Genomic DNA, 21611 nt, shown 5'->3' with positions numbered 1-21611 from the left:
CTGATATTTCGCTGGTATTATATCCAGCATCTTCAGAGCACAAGAGCAGTTCGTCACAGTATGTAAAACAACAACAATTTGGTATAACAGTGGGACTAGTTTTAAAAAAAAAATTGCAACTGACACAAGGAACTAAAATCCTAATTTCCATCTATGCTGGAAAGAGAGAGAAAACAAGTATTAATTAGATCTAAAAATTACTGTCTCCCAGAATTTTGATAAATATATACAGCCATATTTGTTGAGGTTTTGAGTATGTTTTAAAGCTACTGTTGACTCCAAAAAGAATCTCTCTAATTTATAACAACTATGTGGCACTTTTGTTTTCTTCTATTTGATCTTATGTGAAGGACTAAACTCGACTTGCCATAACGATAATGCTGGATGTATTTTTTATTCACAAAGGTGGGTGTCAACAGTTCTTCCTGTCTGTTTACAGTAAGCTAGGTCACAAGAATGGGGCACTTCATAAACTCTGGATGTGATAAAGAAGAGCGTGTCTTTAGGTGAATGGATGAGAGTTTCCAATTTGATATATGGTTTAAAAATGGTGCATAGCTGATATTTATTAAAAACTCTAGATATCTTTTCAGATGTGCCTTGAATGTATGGGATACCTATTCACACAAGACTACAGCAAAACTGTTATATAACAGTTTTGCTGTAGTCTTGTGTGAATAGGCAATGGAGGGGGATTTGTGGGGAGAATTTATCCATCATTCATCTCAACAGTATAGTATCCTAAAAACAACTAATTTACAGAGTTAGAGCTATCTGTTCCAGTCACAATGCTCTTACTGCCAAACTCACTCACCTGAGTCACTTTCTTAGCTAATAGCTATAACCCCCCCCCCATATGATAGAAAAAAAATACTAAATGCTCTCCAGAAATCCCCTCCATTACCTATCACAGTGAAACTGTTACCATCCCATATTGAATGGTAACAGTATTGAATGAACATATAAAAAAAAGAATCAAGAAACAAAGAAATCATTAATACAGCATCAGAAACAGTACTTATTTTGTTATGAAACATGGTATAATTCACAGACAATAACAAAGAATTAAAACTAACCTTGTTCAGTGGTGGCAGTGGCTTGTTGTGATGACATGTGATGATCTGCATTACCATCAGGTCCAGTAAATGGAATTTGTGGAAATGATGGAGGTGGAAGAAGTGGAGGTGGTAAAGGAGGAAGTGGAAGAGCTGCATTTGTAATGATGCTTGGACAACTTGAAGGTGTTTCATTTGAGGACACATTAGGAATAGCAGGAAATGGTGGACGCAGGAGTGGCCCATCAGGTCTAATTGGTGGCGGAGGTATATCTAGTCTTGGAGGAATGAAGCCTCTTCTTGGAAGGAAACTCATTCTTGGTTCTCTTTCACGATGTGGAGCACCAAACCAAGGTGGTCTAAATAACGGTAGTCGGGGTCGCTGGTGAGGAAAATTACTTGGAAAAACTTGCCTATAAAAAAAATTTCCATGAGAGAAGAAAAGTTTCAAAATACAATGATAAATATTTAGATTTGAAGTTTTTCATTTTACAAAATTTTGCACAGACTTCTTTAAGTGGTGTAAAAGCTTGCAACTGATATCATAATTCCAATATTAAATAAAAGTTTGTAGAACAGATAAACCAAATTTGGCTAAAATATTTTAAATGTCTTCTTTACAAGCAGGAGTATGTATACATGCAAATATGGTCAGCTCTCCCTATAATAAACTCATAAGACCTCATATCCATTCAACTGCAACAGTTGTGAGAGATAATAAAAACAAAAGTTTTTATTATCTCTCACATAATAATTTCATGATAAATTCTCAAATATAAAATTAAATGTGCAGACAGCGATCATATCAAAAATACTCCAATTCAAAAGCTTTTTATCATTTCATTGATCAATGAAGATGGTATAAGTATTACATTTGTTTTGCACTCAATATGAAACCATTGTAATACTTCAAAAATACTGTAGGAGAGGAATGTTGTTTTGCATTATGGGACTGCATCACCTGTATAACATATACGATAAATACATTGTGCACAGTAATATATCTATTTCACAACCTACACATCACTTCCAACTATTTCTCAATTCCTTTATAAAATTCTTCATAGTTTAAAATTACTCTAATGAATGAAGACTAGTGGCAATATATAAGCTTCCATATAGATGATACCCTTTTGTTGGAAAGGGTATCATCTATATCATCCTTAGATGGGATTTGACGTGTCAAATCCCGTCTAGGATGCAAAGAACCTTTATCTAGCCTTTTTAACCAGTCTCATGGGTGGTAAGGTTTTCCTTCCAGACTTGGGATTATCATCCCACTAAAATGGCAAACCAGTCAGAAGAACACATGAGAAGAAGATGTAAATAAGCTGTTATCAGATTTCCAGGAAGCTAAATTATTTGACTGCGATAGGCCATGGAGCATAACAGAAAGGGAAATGAGTGGCAGTGCATTTAAATGAACATTTAAGTGTTTCTAATTTATGCATTTGTGATCTTTCCAAAATATTTAGAAAATTAAGTACATTTTATATAAGTTTGAATGGTTCTTTTTCTTTTACTGCATAATGAAATATCACTATGTATGATATACACAATGCAAACAACAATATGGTGGAGCTTCAACCACAAGCATGAAGCAAAATTTTTTTGAAAAGAGGCATAACTATTCAACCACTTAACAATTAGTCAAATTTCATTCATAAATGCATCAATACCTCAAAGTAAAAGCACTGCCTCTATAACACAATTGGAAGAATAACGGCACATTCATTCTTTAATCAGAATCTTTATATGTTCTTTTTTTTTAAGAAGATAAGTTAGCTGATTTCAGATGGAGGTATCAGGCGTTTTCTCCCTGAAACTTGGCTTTTCCATCACACCAGCAGACCAATTTGTCCTTTTGTGGGTTTGTGTAGTGGGCAGTATAGTGCAGATGGCAGATCATGTAGTGTTGTGGCCTACAACAATAAGTCCTAAAACTCCATTGAGGGATCATGTAATAATGTCAACGATACGCAAGTAAAGAGCGTTATGAAGCCGAATGCAGTGAATCCACAAACTACAAGTTAAAACTGTAAGATATATTACACGGTTCGAGAAGATGCACTGTTTATAGCTTCTCTTTTAAAATTATAGTACCCAAAAACAGAAGATAAAAGTAAATACAAAGCCAACAATGTTCAGTGATAAAGCCTTATTTTACTGAGTGGAAAGTCAATTTGCATTATGCATATTTATGAAATACTGCATAATCTAGTAACCATTCTGAAGCTGTTAATATTTTTGTCAGTTTTTGGAAGATTTTCTACACAATCTGATATTACAATAAAGGCAGCATCTCACTCTTTATCATTAGAAATTAATTTTATACTCCCCCACACAATGGATAAGTAAAAGAAGGCATTTTGTTAATATGATTCTTTCTATTGATATGATACTACATACTCCATTATACTTCATAACCTATGAAGAAAAACATAAAATGGAATGAAACAGGATGATGAGAAGATGGCTCACTAGGGTTGAAGCAGGAACAGTAAATATATGTTAGATTGTTTGTTTACAGACTTATGGGAAAGCAGAGGAATGATGGAAGTCAGTTCAACAAAACAGTACAAGTGAAAATACTATAAAAGAAGCATAGGACAGAAATAGAAAGTCTATGAGAAAATAAACCAAGTCTGTGATCAAGGTATTAGGAAAAAAAAATTTTTTTTTGTACTATCACAAATATAGCAGCAATATTCTAAGGAATGTGTGGAAAGGATTTGTATTTTGGAGGCAGCAGATATTAAAAATATATAATAACTTTGTGAGATAGGTACAAGTTAAGTTAGAGCACAAGCTAAAAGTCCTGAAAATCTGGGTATTATCAAAGGTAAGGAGAAGTTAAGTGTGATCTTTCTGACGCAAAATAAGGACTGTGTTTTGATAACACTAAGGTCAACAAAAGGGCACCAGTTATATAGGTTCTTTTAGGATCTTTTAACTTGAGATGTACATGCACTAGAAGATTTAGCATTTGACTAAAGTTCTCTTATTCCCTATAAACTTTATTTGATTCCCTATCATACCAGCTTATTCTATTCTGGTCCATAATTTTCCATGTTCACTAAAAAATGTGCCTAAATTAAAATGTTTTACTTGTTCTAAAAGTTCTCCATTCAAAATACAGCCAAACTGATTTTCAATGTTCCCTTTCTGTTTTCAGATACTTTGTCTTTTTGTTGGTTATTTTCATAGCAAATTTGTTACAGCAATCATTCAATTTAGTTAACATGTTTACACCAAACTGTGTTTTGCACATGTTGCACACATCAGGCAGGGACTCATACATATCTATTTCCATATTGGATATGGCATGCCAGTTTCAATTTTTCAGCATTTTATTTATAATTTACAATGTTAGTATTTGTGAACTGTGTTCATGATATAAAAATATCACTGTAATTTAATCTCATTTCAAGTTACACACATATTCCCCTTTTGAAAATTTGCTTTACACAAATCATTTTTTTTTTTGCACCCAGATTAATGAATTAACTACATATTTTCTGCAACTAGAATTTTGAAATAAGTTGTAAGGCCATTATATTTAGTCAGATACTGTATTTAGTACCACAATCAAGCTTTTATTTAGTTTTGCTGGTGTCTACAGTTAGCTGTGTGAAAGGAGATTTTTTCATTACACAGGGTTATTTTAATTCCAGTTATCTCTAATTACACAAATTTTTACCAAACACAGTACATAGTCTCTGACTCCATAATGCATTTAGTGATGTAATAAAAACTTCTACTTTGTTCTACTTGCATCTTTGCAGTATGGTGTCGATGGGAAAAGGGGAATGCTTTTCACTATACAGGAACATTTTTATTACATCTTTGAAAACAACAGATGTATTGAATAAAAATCCATTTATTCCTGTGTCAAGTATTTGCCTCAAGGGCTCACTTAGTAAGTACGGGCCTGGCAAACCCGAGGTACCTGATGCTGGACCATACCTTACTTCATGTAATATACATCTGTTATATTATCTGTAGACTGGTCCCCTCCCCTTTTTTTCTTTCCTTCTTGCTTCTCCCCCCCCCCCATTCTATTAGAGTATTCGAGCGCTAGGGGTGAATCTTTCCTATTTTGCTATTTCATCTTATGTGGAAAGGGCCTCTGCAACCCTACCACTTTCTTTTTGCAGTGACTTCACTCCAAAATGCTAATATAGTTGTCCCTTATAACACATCACATGCTGCATTGACTGTCGCACAGAATAATCAGAGCCAAGTTCAGGACTTAGGCAGAGGGTCCTGTTCGAGAAGCATATTACAGTCTCCATCAAAAGTCAGTGATACTGTGAATGAGTAACACAGAAGGTATAAGATTAATCTTAGAAGGAAATTTTACATAGGCACATGGAATGTCCAGGGTCTACAAATGGGTACTCTTGAGATTGTTTGTAAAGAGATGGATAGGTATAAAATTGACATCCTGGGAATTACAGAGACCAGATGAAATGGAGAACTGGTCACTTCAAAAGACAGGATGGTAAGCTAGTTATTTAGTCAGGTGGTGTCTCAAAACATCATGGGGTAGCTGTGATACTGAAGACTGCTCAGGCAAGAAGCCTTCTTGGTTATAATCCCATTAATGATAGGATACTCTCTATTAGACTTAAGGCTCAGCCTACCAATGTATCGATTGTGGTAGTTTATGCACCCCACACGGATAGGCCTGAAGAAGAGAGAGAGAGAGGAATTCTATGAAAACTTACAAACTGTTTTGGACTGCCTACCAAGGAGAGACATACCGTACAGCTTAGGGGACTTAAATGCAAAAGTGGGAAAGAGTATGAGAGTCAGGCCAGAGTGTGGCATGTTTGGTCTGGGTGAACGTAACACCCGTGGTGAAAAACTGTTGGAATTTGCCCGTACTAACAGATTAGTTATTACCAATACCTGCTTCCAGAAACATCCACAGCGGATCTATACTTGGACATCTAACATTGATAGTTCAAGGCACCAGATTGATTACATCCTGGCTCTCCAGTGGTGGAAGACAAGCATATCTGATGTGCATACTTGTCCTGGAGCAGATTGTGGCACAGACCATCAACTAGTAAGAGCCAAAGTAAGACTAAGACTCCGAAAACTTCCAGGTCAGGCACATCCCATAGATATGATTATGTTTTGATGTTAGAGTAATTCCTAGTGGATTCACAGAAGAAACATCAACTCGGTTGGATGATTTTTTGGAGACCAATGAGGAGAACTCACCAGAAATGCTTTGGGAAGGAGTCAAGGTAATAATACAGGATACAGTGAAGAAGTATCTCGGCCCATTAAGAAGACCACGAGACCCATGGATATCAGATTCAACATGGGAACTAATCAAAAGAAGGCAGTTGGAAAAACAAAGAGACACAGGCACTGAAGAATACAAGAGATTACATAGAGAAGTCAGAAGAGCCATCAAGCAGGACAAGGAAAAGTTCTATACTAACAAATGTGAAGAAATTGAGTTCCAGATGAGAAGTCACAGTTATAAAAGGATGTTTTATTTAGTTTGTGACTTAAAGCACAAGTTTAAGCCTAAATTGAATGTCATCAAAGACAGGACTAGATCATTACTAACAGAAGAGTTGTAAATCAAAAACAGATGGAAAGAATACTGTGAGGAACTGTACAGCAGAGTGGATAAAGAAAATGTGGAGCCCTCTCATCAAGAAAATTTTGATTTGGAACCTCCTCCATTTAGGCATGAAGTTGAAAGAGCAGTTAAGCAGCTTAACAGCAATAAGGCCCCAGGTGCAGATGAAATCCCAGCAGAGTTAATTAAGGCCATAGGGGACAAGTGTGTTTCATAGATTGATTACAAGAATATGGGAGACAGGATCATGGCCTAGAGACTGGAAGAAGTCAGTTTTCATACCACTACATGAGAAAGGTGATATGAAGGCATGCAAGAATTATAGAACTATTAGTTTGATATCTCATGCTAGCAAAATTTTATTGAAGATCATGCTAAATAGGATTGAGGCCAAAGTTAAGGCAGAGATGCTCGAGGAACAAGCAGGTTTTAGGAAAGGTAAAGGCACCAGAGATCAGATCCTTTGCCTTAGACAGATCATAGAAAAATATAAAGAATTCAGACTCCCTCTGGTAATGTGTTTCTTAGACTACTCTAATGCTTTTGACTGTTGAGCATGTGAAGCCATGGGAAGTAATGAAAAGAATGGGTTTTCCTCAACACACTATCAGGTTGATAGCCAACTTGTATAAGGAGCAAGAAGCCACGGTAAGAACAGGTGTTGGATTAACTGACTGGCTTCAAGTCGGAAAAGGAGTTAGGCAAAGATGTTTACTTTCTCCTCACTTGTTTAGTATATATATGCAGGGGACATCATGCGTGAAGCATTGGATGAGCTCAGGACAGGAATTAGGATAGGAGGTAGATTGATCAGTAATCTGAGGTATGCCTCTGACACAGTACTCTTTGTAATGACATGGAAGAACTAGGACTAATTCTTGACAAAGTTAACAAGATCAGTAATAACAGAGGACTTCAACTCAATCCTAGCAAGACAAAGATTATAGTTCTCAAAGGAAATACAAGCAGATACAAACAGATACAAATGCAAGCTCTTGAAAAACAAGTGTACCTTAATGGAGAAAGAATTGAGGACGTCAGCAAGTTTGAGTACCTGGATCCATTATTAATGTGAAGAATTGCTGTTCAGAAGACATCAGAAAAAGGTTAGGAATGGCTAAAACAACAGTCAGAGACCTGTCTAAAATCTGGAAGGATAGATCTATCTCCATGGGAATAAAGTTGAGGATTTTGGATGCAGTTGTTTTTCCAACGGCGACTTATGAATGTGAGACTTGGAAACTAAAGAAGTCAGATAAGAAACGGATATCTGCTTTTGAGATGTGGTGTTACAGAAGGTTGCTGAGGATATACTGAAAGGCATACAAATGAATGGGTGTTAGAAAAGATCAGTAGAACTTTAAGGCTTCTTAAGGATATTATTATTATTATTCGTGACACCTCCAAGGAGTCCGAAGACTCATCGCAGGAGGACACCTACTATACAACTGTTTCCACCACTACACCGAACCTCTACCAATCATCTCCATCAACTGCTCACCATTACCACAACTAGTACTTTTTGTCTGTAAATTGCGTGTGTTCTGAAGGGCCGATTTCTCTGTATGCGGGATGAAAAACCCGAGTTTCCAGGAGGGAAACAACTGCCACCTCTGTATGAGATCGGCTAACTCACCTTCGATTGAAAAAGTCCACATAAAGATTCCTCCCGTCAAGACGAGAATCGAACTTAGGCCTATTCCAATCGAAGGGCGCAATGTACCATCGTTCTTCCAATTGCACTATGGAGTTCCTATATTGACAGAAGAAAATTAAAATATTTTGGACACATAGAAAGGATGAAAGGGGGACTTCTCAGAACAGTAATAGAAGTAAAGTTCCTGGAAAAAGAGACAGGGATAGGCCATCAATAAGATGGATGGATGGTGTGTGTGGAGTGACTGATCTTCAGAGAGTTGAGGTCGCCAGAAAAGCAAACAACGTGGCGAGGCCTGGTGTGGCACATCACTGAGCATCGGAGTGACCATACGGCATCTGTAGATGCCCAGTGAACATAGAGAAAGAGAGAGAGAGTATTGCTTTGTATAATGTTTCATTTACCCCATATAATTATAGTTTGAAAAACTTTTCTCTGGGTAACTTATCATATGCCTTTTCCAGATCTACAAAAATTTAAGTACAGATCCTTGTCATATTCCCCTGATTTCTCAACTATTAGTTGTAAAGAGAAAATCTCACCTTGATTACCTCTTTTTGGCCAGAATCCAGCTTGTTATTTTCTAATTTCTCTTTCATAATTTTTCTTGGCCTCTTTTCAAGAAAATGCTTGCATACATTTTACTGGAACACTTCAAACTGCTCTGCAATTGTCACATTCAACTTTATTCTTTTTTTAGATGGAAACTAAGAACTGTACTCTAATCATCTGGAATTTGAGCTTCTGTCCAAATCTTCTGAATTGTGCAGTGTAGCCACTGTAAAATTTATATCTCCATATATAAACATTTCTGGTTGAAATGCTTACATTTCCATAATTGAAGCTTTTGATGCCTTTTCCTCAAATATTGATATGTACTCCTGTTTGCATTTCTTTTGCAAATTTTCTACAACAGTTCTTTCACTGCTTGTTTTGTTTAGCAGTCTTTCAATCTAATTACTTCAGACATTTAGGATATCCTTATCTTCAGTTTTCATGTCACCTTTAACATCTTTTCCTTTTACAGTACTCTTTCTTCCATTTCTAAGTTTTTTCTAGAACTTAGAAATGGAATAGAAATAGCCTCTAGAACTTTTTTCCGCCTTCCTGATATTTATTTTCTTCCCATAACTTTTGTTTAGTTACTTTTATACATATTTTAGCTCTCTTACATTTTTCTCTGTATTCTTTTATGGCATCTACCGACTCATTTTCCAGGAATTTTCAGCATGCTTTCTTTTCCAGGATTGCTTCTTTAATTTCTTGCATCCTCCAGGTGTTCTTATATTTCTATCCTTGCAGACAACTTCACGGCATACCTCCCTAGCTGAATCACTCAATGTTTTCTTCAGAGCTCACTACTGAACTCTAAGCTTTGGCTCTTGTTTTCAAATTGTTTCATTTTTTTCCTCCAATAATATTTGTATAGTTGAGTCTACAGTTTACCTGTAAAAGTTGCTCAACTTTAATTATTTTTTAAAACTTTGTTACATATTGTTCTTTTCAATGTTATATTCATTTTTATCCTATTTAGAACTAAGTGATGGTCACTTCCAATTTCAAATACTTACTCTTGTAGAATGAGGCTTTTCTTATTTCTTATGTTTTCTCTCTAGGTGAACATTGTTCACCTTTATGTTGGAATATGGTGTTAGTAATGACTAGTCCATGTCCTGATAAAAATCCAGTAGCTGCTTACCATAGCCTTGCCCTTTTCTCCAAATTTTCCAAAAATGTTCCTATATAGCTGGTGAGAATCCTACTCTGCTGTTTAGATCTTCAACAAGGACCACTTTTTTCATCCTCTTTGTGTCAGCAGCCTGCTCTAATGACCAAAAAAAAAAAAAAAAAAAAAACTATTTCTTCCTTAGGAGAACCTTCTATGGGACCATAGGGACAGATAAGTTTCATTTGTCCATTTCCACATTTTGAAGTTTGTCCACATAACCATACTTGAAACTGCACCGTAGGCGCGGGGGGCGCATAGCTCCTAGTGTGTGTATATATATGTATATTCATGCTATATATCATTCTCAAAAATTGTAATTTATATAAAAGAGAAACATGACAATCATTTCATGGAAATAAATAAAGAATAAAGAAAAACAATTCACCTAGGGTGTACTTCAAACATCGGTGGTCTCGGTGGCCTAAGAGCTGGCCGTGGTATAGTTGGTCCTTCACGATAATAAGATGGAAATTCTTCTTGTATATGAGGAATATTTTGATTTAGCCTATAAATATCTTGTTCTCCATCTGGGTGATGCTGTGGAGATGCTCCTCTATGTCCATCACTTAAAATAGAAACAAAAAAAAAACAATAAAGTAGCTTTCACTTCATATTTTTATATACTTTAGGCAGACCTTTTATCTCCACATTTTAACATAAAATCATGCAAAATATCTGAAATATAAGATGCATTCCCATCCCCATCTCCCACAGTTCTGACTCTTGTCTGTTAGAGAAATAAATGGTCATTTTATATTTGTATAACATGCAATGAACATATCCACTATACGTGTGATTTTATGTGCACCATGAAACTAAATTTTGAAAGAAATATGGAGCATAAATAGCATACATACGAAGAAAACACTATCATTCTTTAGTGGATATCATCATGACTTAGTCCAAAACAAAGGAAAAAGCCAATATTTTTTTTCAAAATTAGCAGTTGAAATTAGTGAAAATAAACAGAACATGCCCAAAATAATTTTCTACTGGAATGGAAACCACTGTTTATCTTAGTTTTATCTTAGTATCTTAGTTTCCAATAGTTTACATATAAAGCCAGTTACAATTCGTAAATGGAATAAGTGATTATTTCCAGACTGCACAAAATATAAAGGACATAAGAAAAAACTTTTCAGAACTAGAAATGATGTTCATAAAAAAGAAATTATCTTTGCAAAATCCATGACTTTGTTTAAAACATAATGAAAAGTGAAAGAAGAGGGTGTAAAATATATAGCACATTAGTGTTGTATGTGACTAAACGGTTAAGAAGAAAGGAGTCTATATTGGGCTGTTTCATGAATTAGAAGTATAGAACTCAGAGAAAACTGTAGGGGGAAGGCTGTTCCAGAGGACAGAGGTAGATGACAAGTTTCTTTTAGTAGGTTTGAAACTGGACTGTGACTAAACAGTTGTATGCGTTTTAACATGCCTTTAGGACAGTGGAGAAATGAGAGAGGCTAGTTCAGCATGAAAATAACCACAGAGAAGGCAAAAGACAGAAACAAAACATTATGAGAGGAGTCATCTACTAAGCAGACTGCACTCTATGAATATCATCAAGTATTTTTTTAATGCACCACTCCAGTATGAGAACAAAAAGAAAGACCAGAGATGTGAGCCCAAGAAGCCCAATCCAATCCTATTTAATTAATCTGATGTATGAAGGGTATCAGTTGAAGAAGATGCATGCTGTCATTGGTAAAATTAGAGGAATTTGAGATTAGCAAGAGAAAGTCATTGATGTATAAGAGGAAGGGCATGGATGAACGTAGGATTTGTGGTACTCTGGCAATGATGGGGGAAATCTGCACAGAGAAAAAATAACCACTATGGGCACATGGTGAATGACAAAAAACAGTCACTTAGGTGGAAGGCAGACCATAAGATGGTAGAACTTTCACCACAGCAAATACTATTATAACAAGCTTACTCACTATAATAAACTGCCATAAAGTCCTGACCAAAGCCCCATAGGTACAATGCCAGAATCAAACAAATGCTTTGGAAATCAAGACTACTTCTTAACAGTGAACAGAACCATATTATAGTTCTGTCCAATGTTCCCTCTAATTTTTTGCTGTGAGTGTGCACAGAAATTTGTGTGTGCAAAATTTGCCTTCTTTTGAAAAGTATGTGCGCACCCATACGAGTCACCATACTGATCATTTAAGCAAAAAAAAGTTAAAAGATTTTAGTTCACTCTTTACCTTCTGGTGTCAATAGGACGTCAGCCAGGTCATCCCAACTTCCCACCGTGTTCCCACACATGGCAGTAGCCTCCCCAGTAAACAGTCGGAAATCATGATTTACAAGCCTTGGGCAGGACTCGATCCCAGGGACTTTGCACATGCGAGGCCAACACGATACCGACTGTACTAGATAGGATTCTAAGTGTGTATATTATTACCATCACCAAGTAAGTTGTGTGACATCAATCACAGAGCTAACATAAATATTGATCTGATTAGAAGTAAGAAATAAAGTAAAAAAAAAGATAACACTAGTGACTGATTGCCTTTTGATCATTTTCTCTCTCGGTCATCTGAATTTTCACGTAGCATATGCAGTACTCCTGTAGCTGGCAATGAATAATTTCATTGCCCAAGTTTGTGCACACCATCCAGATGTATTTTACTTGTCAAATGGCATTTCAAAAAGTCCAACTTCCAAGTGACATCAAACTTCTTCCCATTTAGCAACCTTTGCATCGAGACAATAAATAGAAACAACACCAATTGTAGCAGCATACATAAATATTTCATGCAGTTGAATGTTTATCAACTCATGAGCTTTTGGCATAGCAGTTTTCACTATTTCATCAAGCCATTCACTTTTAAAGCAGCTAGCAATTCGTTTTCGCTTCACACCTTTTGCTTCCTTTGAATTTGACATGGTGCATCAGTTTTTTGCAATTTTGTTATTTGAAGAATGTTTTTATTGTTTTTACAAATTTACAAATCTACACTATTCACTGAATAACTTGGCAAGGCAAAAGCTGAACCAATACTAAACATTGCCGAGGGCAACACAAGAGCTAAAAGATATGCCTAGAGGCTAGATTTAATTAACTTGGTTGTATGTCAATGCGTGTACATGAATGTTATTATTTAGTCTACTATTTTAAAATTCCTTTTAAAAATTAGAGAATTTTGAAACACTATAATATTTTTAATTGTACTCTAATTTAAGTTTTTAAAAGTATTTAATTATTTTTATTAAAATTATGAAACCATTGTTTTAATTCGTCATGATCTTGAACTAATTTGATCAGCCAATCACATTTGGGAATTTTCCATGAGTCAGGCCTGAGATGTAAACAAACCGTGCGCCATTCTATATGCTACTTAAAAATTACACATTTAAGCCACACCCCTTTCACTTTGGCATCAAATCGCTAGCCTCAAATAGGGTTACTGTTAATAATTCTCGAAGTTTTGTGCAACTTCGAGAATGTAATAAAAAATGTGAGGTTATAGGCTTGAGTGCTGCCAAGTTACCATATTTTTTAAAGAATTCATAGGTTAATGTTTAGGTGGAACTTCTTTAATTAATAAATTTTAATTTCATCTTGAAAATCTAGTGTGCGCATATTTTTTGCTTTGTGCGCTAGTTGTGAAACGTGTGCACGTGCACATGCGCACAGCTTAGAGGGAATATTGGTTCTGTCACTGTTAACAAGAACACAATCACAGAAAAAGGTGTATTTTATACTTCACACATATAGATTCACATAGGTATTCTTATAGTATATCATTATTGCAAGAATTAAACCTACAGCCATTTTCGTTCTTGTACTCAGATGTAATTTTCCTTTTTTCTAATTCATAAAAATAGTCCAATTATTAAAAAAAAAATTATCATTTCAAATCATTCTGCTAATATAAACAATAACATTACAGTGGGGGGAAAAAGGCATTATCATTATAATTTCAAATTGTTGTGTCAATAACAATACAATTTAAAAAATAAATAATAAAACCAATCTTACCAGAAGGACTTCAACCTAGGATTAATTCACAATGAAAACTACCACTGTACGCATTATGTAAATCCTAATGCTCATTTGCCAATATATGACATGCATATTAAAATTATCAGGCTCTTAATTGCTTACAAGCAATACAGGTTCATAGAATTTTCAATAGGTGGCATCCCCATTGTTTTTAAGAGAACTATTATGTCTGTGAAAAATTGACATTATTCAAAGAAATGATAAATATGTTTTATTAAATATCAACCTGTTTTGGCTTATGTAATCTAGACAGTTTCCTCTGCCAATTTTGCCATCAGAAATGGTCCAATTAAAATCAAAGCTGAAACAGTTGGACATTAAAAGTGCTAAATGCCTTAAATGAAACAAATCTGAACCACATTGACATCTAGTATGCATCTTATAAACACACACACACACACACACACACACACACACACACACACACACACACACACACACACACACACAATTTTCCCCCTCTGTATACCCTTGCAAAGATTCCAAACAATAAATATGAGTAAAATCCATCTACTGAGCATTCCAAAATAATATACTTGTAGATGATAAAATGCATGTGCTTAAACATTTTGCAAATGCATCTAAAAATAAAGATATTAGAAAAGAAAACTGATGGTATTAATATTCAAGAAGGTATAAGCAGAACTCATCTAAGGCAGTAGGTTACTTAAATAGATGATGAAAAAACAGCAAAATAAGTCTTCAAAGAAAAAATAGCAGGAAACATCTCAGAGAATGAACAAAATTTAAATGGATCACTTCAGTGAAGAGTGCTTTAGGAGATGGAATATAATAGTTGATGAAATCAGAAATCTTACAAATAACTTAAATCTGGAAAAAAGTTGTTAGGAAAGTGGTTCTAAAATGTATTATGCTATTAAAATATACTTGAATGTATAAGTATAGAGTGTATACGTATAAGAATGTATAAGTATACCTGAATGTATTTATATATAGAACAGAAAATGATTATGAATATTTAGCAAAAACTATTACATTTTCTCATATTAAATTATATAAATGTAATGTAATTTTTACCAATTCAAAAAATTTGTATCTCCTCCCCAAATAACAAGCTTTTGTGAGGTAACCAAGACTACAAAAATCGCATTTTGATGTCTGTGAACATTAAACACAGAAGCTCTAAGAAGCAATATGGACATGGTTGACTAATATCGTTTCAGGGACCATTTTAAATTATATATTTGTAAATCATTACCTTCTGTGATGAAATCTTTTGTAGAGGAGATCATTTGTAGAAACCTCATACATATGCTCTACTTCTAGCCATAATGTTAATGGTAAAATGTTAATTTGCTCATTTTCTATCAGCTCACAAACTTTTGGACACTATTTGCATGACTAATGAATGATCCTTCAAAGTGTGCAAAGTTTCACTTAGCAAGAATTTCTACTCCTTTTTCTGATAGAACAGAAGCAGATCAGGTATGTTTTTATTACAAACCCCTGCTAATGGTCTGGATATTTTACTATGGACAAGACTATTTTTCAACAATTTAAAATGGATTTCTCTCATCTTCCTTTCATGTTAGGTTCAACTGCCTGTCAGTCACGAACAAGTAACTTGGCATCTTAGAAGCCTGATTACTGCTTATGTTAGGCCAGTTAATCCTAACTGCATTGGTTGCCATGTCTTTAAAAAACTGCATGTTCTTCTGGCTGGTGTGATTGTTTTGAAGGATGAAAAAGTCGCAAAACAGACAAAAATAAAGACCTTGATAAAGGATATTCATGTTCTACAGAGGATTCAAATTCAGGTTTTTCCCAAATAACTTGCCCTTTCAATACCAAATAAGCAACAGAAGTTTTCTTTTGAATGAATATGGAAAATGATAATATATTTATATCTTTTGTGTAAAGGTTGATGAAGGATCAAAGCCACAACTGGGAGTAGACCTCATAATGTCCACATCAACTTTCATGTGGTGTGTCCTATTAGTAAATACCCACAAGGAACTGAACAAATGAGGAGAAGCTAGCAATTCGGGACTAAGCCAACCAAACTGTACTCTCTGTTGGTTTAAGCGAGAAATACATATGATGGTACAACATTATAAGATTTCATGCTGTTTGGGGCACGACCCAGTCAACTAAGGCTCGACCAGTGTTTTTGTGAGAAAAAACTGAAGATAGGAACCATCAGTATAAGAAGTATTAATGGAAAGGAAATAGAGCTGGCAGAAGAACTGGAAAAGTACTACATGGACATAAATGGCATCACTGAAATGAAGATAAAAAGAGGCATAGGATATTATATTCGGGCAATAATGATCAAGGAAAAGAAAGAGTAGTGATAGAATTTGATACCAAATGTGACAATAAACTTCTTGATTGGAAGGCAATTTCAAGTAGAAATATGTGGACAACTTCATAATTAGGAAATAGAAAATGAAACTTATGTGTCTACAGTCCCACAGAAGAATCTCCTGAGGAAAAACTGGAGGAATTTTTTTGAGTCACTAAAGCAGGCAGGTAGCTAATATAAAGAAAATGGAAAAAGTAGTCCTAAAGAGCTAAGAAACTAATCGTACCAGACATATCATACAGAAACGTTTGAGGAAAATTTGGAGAAAAGGGCAAGGTAAATAATGATGATAATACTCTACTGTAATGAATAGTCTATATCCAGAGCTGAAAAGCTTGGGATCCAGAACAGTCATTACTAACACCACATCACAACATAAATGTGCATAAGTTCATGTGGAGAGAAGACACAAGAAATAAGAAAAGCCTCACTGACTATGTCATTGTTGATGGTGATATCATCATGCTGGTTCAGGATACAAGAGTATACAGAGAATCTGTACACTCTTGTATCCTGGAAATGGCCATCACTTGGTTATAAGTAGAATAAAAATGAATATTACATTGAAAAAAACAGTATGTAACAGTTTTAAAAGAAAATTCAAGTTGAGCAGCTTTTACAGGCAAACTCAACTATACTAACATTACTGAAGGGAAAAATGAAACGGCTCGAAAACAAGAACCAAACCTTGGAGTCTCAATGGCAAACTCTGAAGAAAACTTTGAATGATCCAGCTAGGTAGACATGTGAAGTTGTCTGCAAGAAAAAAAAAAAAAAAAAGATCACGATGGACACAAAAAATTAAAGAAGCAGTCGTGGAAAAGACGAAAGCATGCCGAAATTTCTGGCAAATAAGTCAGCAGATGCCCTAAAAGAATACAGAAAAAAAATTTAAGAGAGCTAAAATATGTGTACAAGTAGATAAACAAAAGTCATGGGAAAACTTTGGTAAGAATATCAAAGATAAATATCAGGAAGATGGCAAAATGTTCTAGAGATATTGATAAAGCTTAGAAATGGAAGAAAGAGTACTATAAAAGAAATCAAAGATGTTAAAGGTAGCATGAAAACTGAAGATAAGGATATCCTAGATGTCTGGAGTAATTACTTTGAAAGACTGCTAAACAAAACAAGCAATGACAGAACTGTAATAGAAAATTTGCAAGAGGAATGAAAAAAGGAGTACATATCAATATTTGAGGAAAAGTTATCAAAAACTTGAAATGTGGAAAGGCAGTTGGAGTAGATGATATTCACAACCAGAAATGCTTAAATATGGAGGTATGAAAGTTTTGCAGTGGCTACACTGCATAATTCAGAGGGCCTGGTCAGAAGGTAGAATTACAGATGATTGGAGTAGAGCTTTAATACTCCCTTTAGTTTTTAATATCTATTAAAAAAAAAATGAAATACAGCTGAATGAGAATTACAGAGGAATTTCTCTCCTAAATGTTTCAGGGGTAAGATTTATGCAAGCTTTTTTGAAAAGAGGCTGAGAAAAAATTGTGAAAGAGAAATTTGAAGGACAAGATGAGTTCAGGCCAAAGAGAAGTTGTCAGGATCAGATTTTCACTTTACGACAAATAGTTGAGACATCATGGGAATATGACAAGAATTTGTACTTAAATTTTGTAGATCTGAAAAAGGCATACATGTAGGTGATAGGAGAAAAGCTTTTCAGAGCACTACAATTATATCGAGTAAATGGAGCATTATTCAAAGCAATACATAATCTATATTTAAGGAAAGGCATATACTTATGCCTTTTCAGGGCATAAGACAGGAATTCACAGTTTCTCCACTCTTATTTAACATGTATATGATCACATTATGAAAGAAAGTGGCATTAAACCTTATATCAGAATTGGAGTTATCAAACTTAGCTCTTTGCTTTATGCAGATGAGTGTATTCCTAAACACATTCGGTGCAAGTCTCTAAATTGTATAACAGCTTTGGCATGAAATTGAAATATATGAAAATAAGCGGGAACATAGAAAACTTCATCTGCATTCTCAATGAAGACCCTATAGAAAACAAGTAAAATTCAGCTATTTAGGCACAGCTTTTACTTGAAGATGGCAAATTAAATTTAAAAGTAGACAACAGAATAAGCAAAGCTGGTATGGTGGGGAGCCAAATGAATAAATTCATGGGTTAGGTTAGAAAGAGACTAGAGATACAAGAATGTTCAGAAAAACTAGGGACCTGAGCATCAATGTTAGACTCATATGAAATATGAAGACATTAGAGAAGAGCTTGACATTGTCTGCATTCAATGTGTGAGCATGGCTAATATAAGATGGTATAGTCACTTAAACAGAATGAGAGAAGGTTTTTAATTAGGTGTTTGATGGCAAAATGGCAGTAAAGAGATCCAGAGGATGACTATGGCCTAGGTGGATTGATTCAGTCAGAAGTGCCTTAGAAGACCATAATGTTAGATATGACAATATTGGAATGCTGACAAGTAACATACTAGATCATGTAGTGCTGTGATAGTAGCCTGAACACCCTGCTAGAGAGTATATATCAGGAAACTAATGATAATTTTTTGTGTAAACCTGGAAACAAGTCTTAAAACACAAGGAAGCTTAGTCTTATAAAAGTTGTCATCTTATTATTCAACTGAATATGAACTGTTTTCATATTCTTTGATTATTTTTGTAAGGTATATATATATGATGATTAAACCAGTGAATATAATTCATTAAATCATAAATTCCTTGGTATAATTATTTTTACTTATGATGAAAATCTGATCAATAGTGGATTTGAATTTCATTTCACATTAATAAATCTCATATATATACTGAATAAATACTCACTCTGTTCTATTTTTAGATCAAGAGCACAAATTCTCAAACATTATTGGAAGTTCTATGAAGGTATAAATAAGTTAGCATATTGTAATAAAGATTAAAAATTACTGCATTTCATTATTTGTTCTTGAGCTCTCTTAAAGTGTCACTAGTTTTTGGCTAAAAGTTTTTAAGAGCAACGCAACAAATTTTAAAGTAGAGATGGATGAATGATGAAAAAAATAATCAAATGATCACCAGAATACTAAGTAATGCTCTTTATCTCTGGTTTCCTTTACAACTATGTTAAATAACTACATTGTTAAAATTATTGCATATATGAATATGGTATTGCATGATGAATGAACATAAATAAGGGATGTAAATGCTACAATATGAGCAACAGAAGAAACACCAGAATAGTCTGTTATATGCTTTGAATGGTGATATATTCAGTTAAATATGGATTAGAAAACATTTGGGTACCTATGAATCACTCATTTGAACACATCAGATTATTTACTTGAGAATCTTCTAATGAGGTTGCTTAAGAGTCAAAAATAACTAAGAGGAGACCTCCACAAGCCTTATAAGACATGCAGAGAATCAACTGGAGCTTCTCGCCTAATGTCCAATCCTCACCTTCTCATAATGAACTTCATCAGTAAGTATTCACCTGGTTACTGACCATATGAGGAGAAGCTGGCAATGCAAGATTTAGCCAACCAAACCATATAAACTGTACTGGATTAAACAAAAATAAAATGATGGTACAAAATGAAATTTTATGCAGACAGAGGCTTTGCACAATTAAATAAAGCCAACACTTTACATCAAGGAACCAGGGTGAACGGTGAAAAGTCAATTAATGGAACTAACTCCAACTCTACATTAGCAGAACTCAAGATAGGCACCATCAACATAAGATGTATCAATGGAAAAGAAATGGAACTGAGAAATAAGAGAAGTACTAAGACATAACGGGTGTTACCAAAATAAAGAAGATAAACAGATACTATTCTTGTAATTAACAATTACATAGTGGACTCAGCTGATATGCACCATTTAGTTTTCAGCAGAATCAAAGTTGAGTAGCCTTCAGAAGTGAACTGTAGACTTAAGTACACAAATATTATTGGAGAAAAAATGGAGTTTTGAAGATTTTGATTATTGAATAAAACCTTGGAGACTCAGTGATAGACTCTGAAAAAGACATCTCATTCAGTCAGAGGCAGGTTTTCAGAATGCATGGTCAGAAGGTTAAATTCCAGAGGACTGGATGGTTGGATTCTCATAGCACACATTTGTAAAAATGGAAATAATTTGAGAAAATTATCCTAATTAATCTTTCAGGTAAGATTTATGCAAGCATACTAGAGAAGACACTCAGCAAATTTGTGGAAGACTTTGGGAAGGACAAGCTGGGTTCATGCAAAATTTCTCTTTAAGACAAATACTAGAGAAAAATCATTGGAACACAACAAGATCTGTAATTACATTTTTAGCATATGATGAGGTGCCAATAGAAAAGATATTCAAACACTACAGTTATATGATGTAAATGGGGACATTATACAAAGCAGCTTAAATAGTCTGTATTTAAGTTGAAGTAAGTAGTTAGAATTGAAGGATACAGAAGGTTTGATGTAAAATTAGGTGAAAGACCAGGGTGTAAACATGATGGCATCTACTTCGAACATGTGTTTGAGTAATTAGCTCTATAACTAAAAAATTTGAACAATAAAATGCAAGGTTAACTTACTGAATCCCTTCTCCCCATTCCCAACTATCATTTTTTCTCTTTTCATAGCAAGGCACTTCTCTTTCAATAGAACGTGAAAGTGACTGCCAGTCATCTGGAGGACGAGGTGGTGGTGGATGCATGTGATTTTCTGGTCTATTAGGAGGGAAAAATGAATGTTCAGTAGGCTCTCTCCAGTTACCTGGATGATGAAGAGGAGGAACTCTTTCCTGTACAGCCCTCTCGAGTGGAGGGACTCTTTCCTGCACATTTCTCTCAAGTTGGGGTGCCCGTTCCTGTATATTTCTCTCAAGCGGAGGGATTCGTTCCTGAACATTTCTTTCAAGTGGAGGGATTCGTTCCTGCACACTGCGGTCAAGTGGAGGGATTCTTTCCTGCACATTTCTTTCAATTGGAGGGATTCGTTCTTGCATTTTTCTCTCAAGTGGAGGAATTCTTTCCTGCATGTTTCTTTCAAGTGGAGGAATTCTTTCTTGCACATTTCTCTCAAGTGGAGGGACTCTTTCCTGCACGTTTCTCTCAGGTGGAGGGACTCTTTCCTGTACATTTCTCTGTGGAGAGATTCTTTCTTGTGCATTTCTATCAAGTGGAGAGACTCTATCCTGTATATTTCTTCTGAATCTTGGTTGATTATTCCATTCCCAGTCCATTTTTCCC

The 21611-nt window shown here is 34.9% G+C and overlaps 1 protein-coding gene across 1 annotated transcript in view; it reads right to left on the bottom strand.

Moving 5' to 3' along the window:
- LOC150104858 (uncharacterized) overlaps positions 1 to 21611 on the bottom strand; it is a 265378-nt gene that overhangs the window by 66712 nt on the left and 177055 nt on the right. The window contains exons 13-15 of the mRNA XM_090395375.1: positions 20955 to 21610; positions 10432 to 10611; positions 1077 to 1468 (exon numbers count right to left, since the gene is read on the bottom strand). Of these exons, the coding sequence (XP_090251501.1) occupies positions 1077 to 1468; positions 10432 to 10611; positions 20955 to 21610 (1228 nt within the window). The remainder of the gene's footprint in view (positions 1 to 1076; positions 1469 to 10431; positions 10612 to 20954; position 21611) is intronic.

The sequence above is a fragment of the Typopeltis vanoorti genome, chromosome 7 (genome assembly GCF_054136105.1).
Source record: "Typopeltis vanoorti isolate ZY-2024b chromosome 7, IOZ_Tvanoo_1.0, whole genome shotgun sequence".
NCBI lineage: Eukaryota > Metazoa > Arthropoda > Arachnida > Uropygi > Thelyphonidae > Typopeltis > Typopeltis vanoorti.
This window is presented reverse-complemented; position numbering and strand designations above follow the sequence as displayed.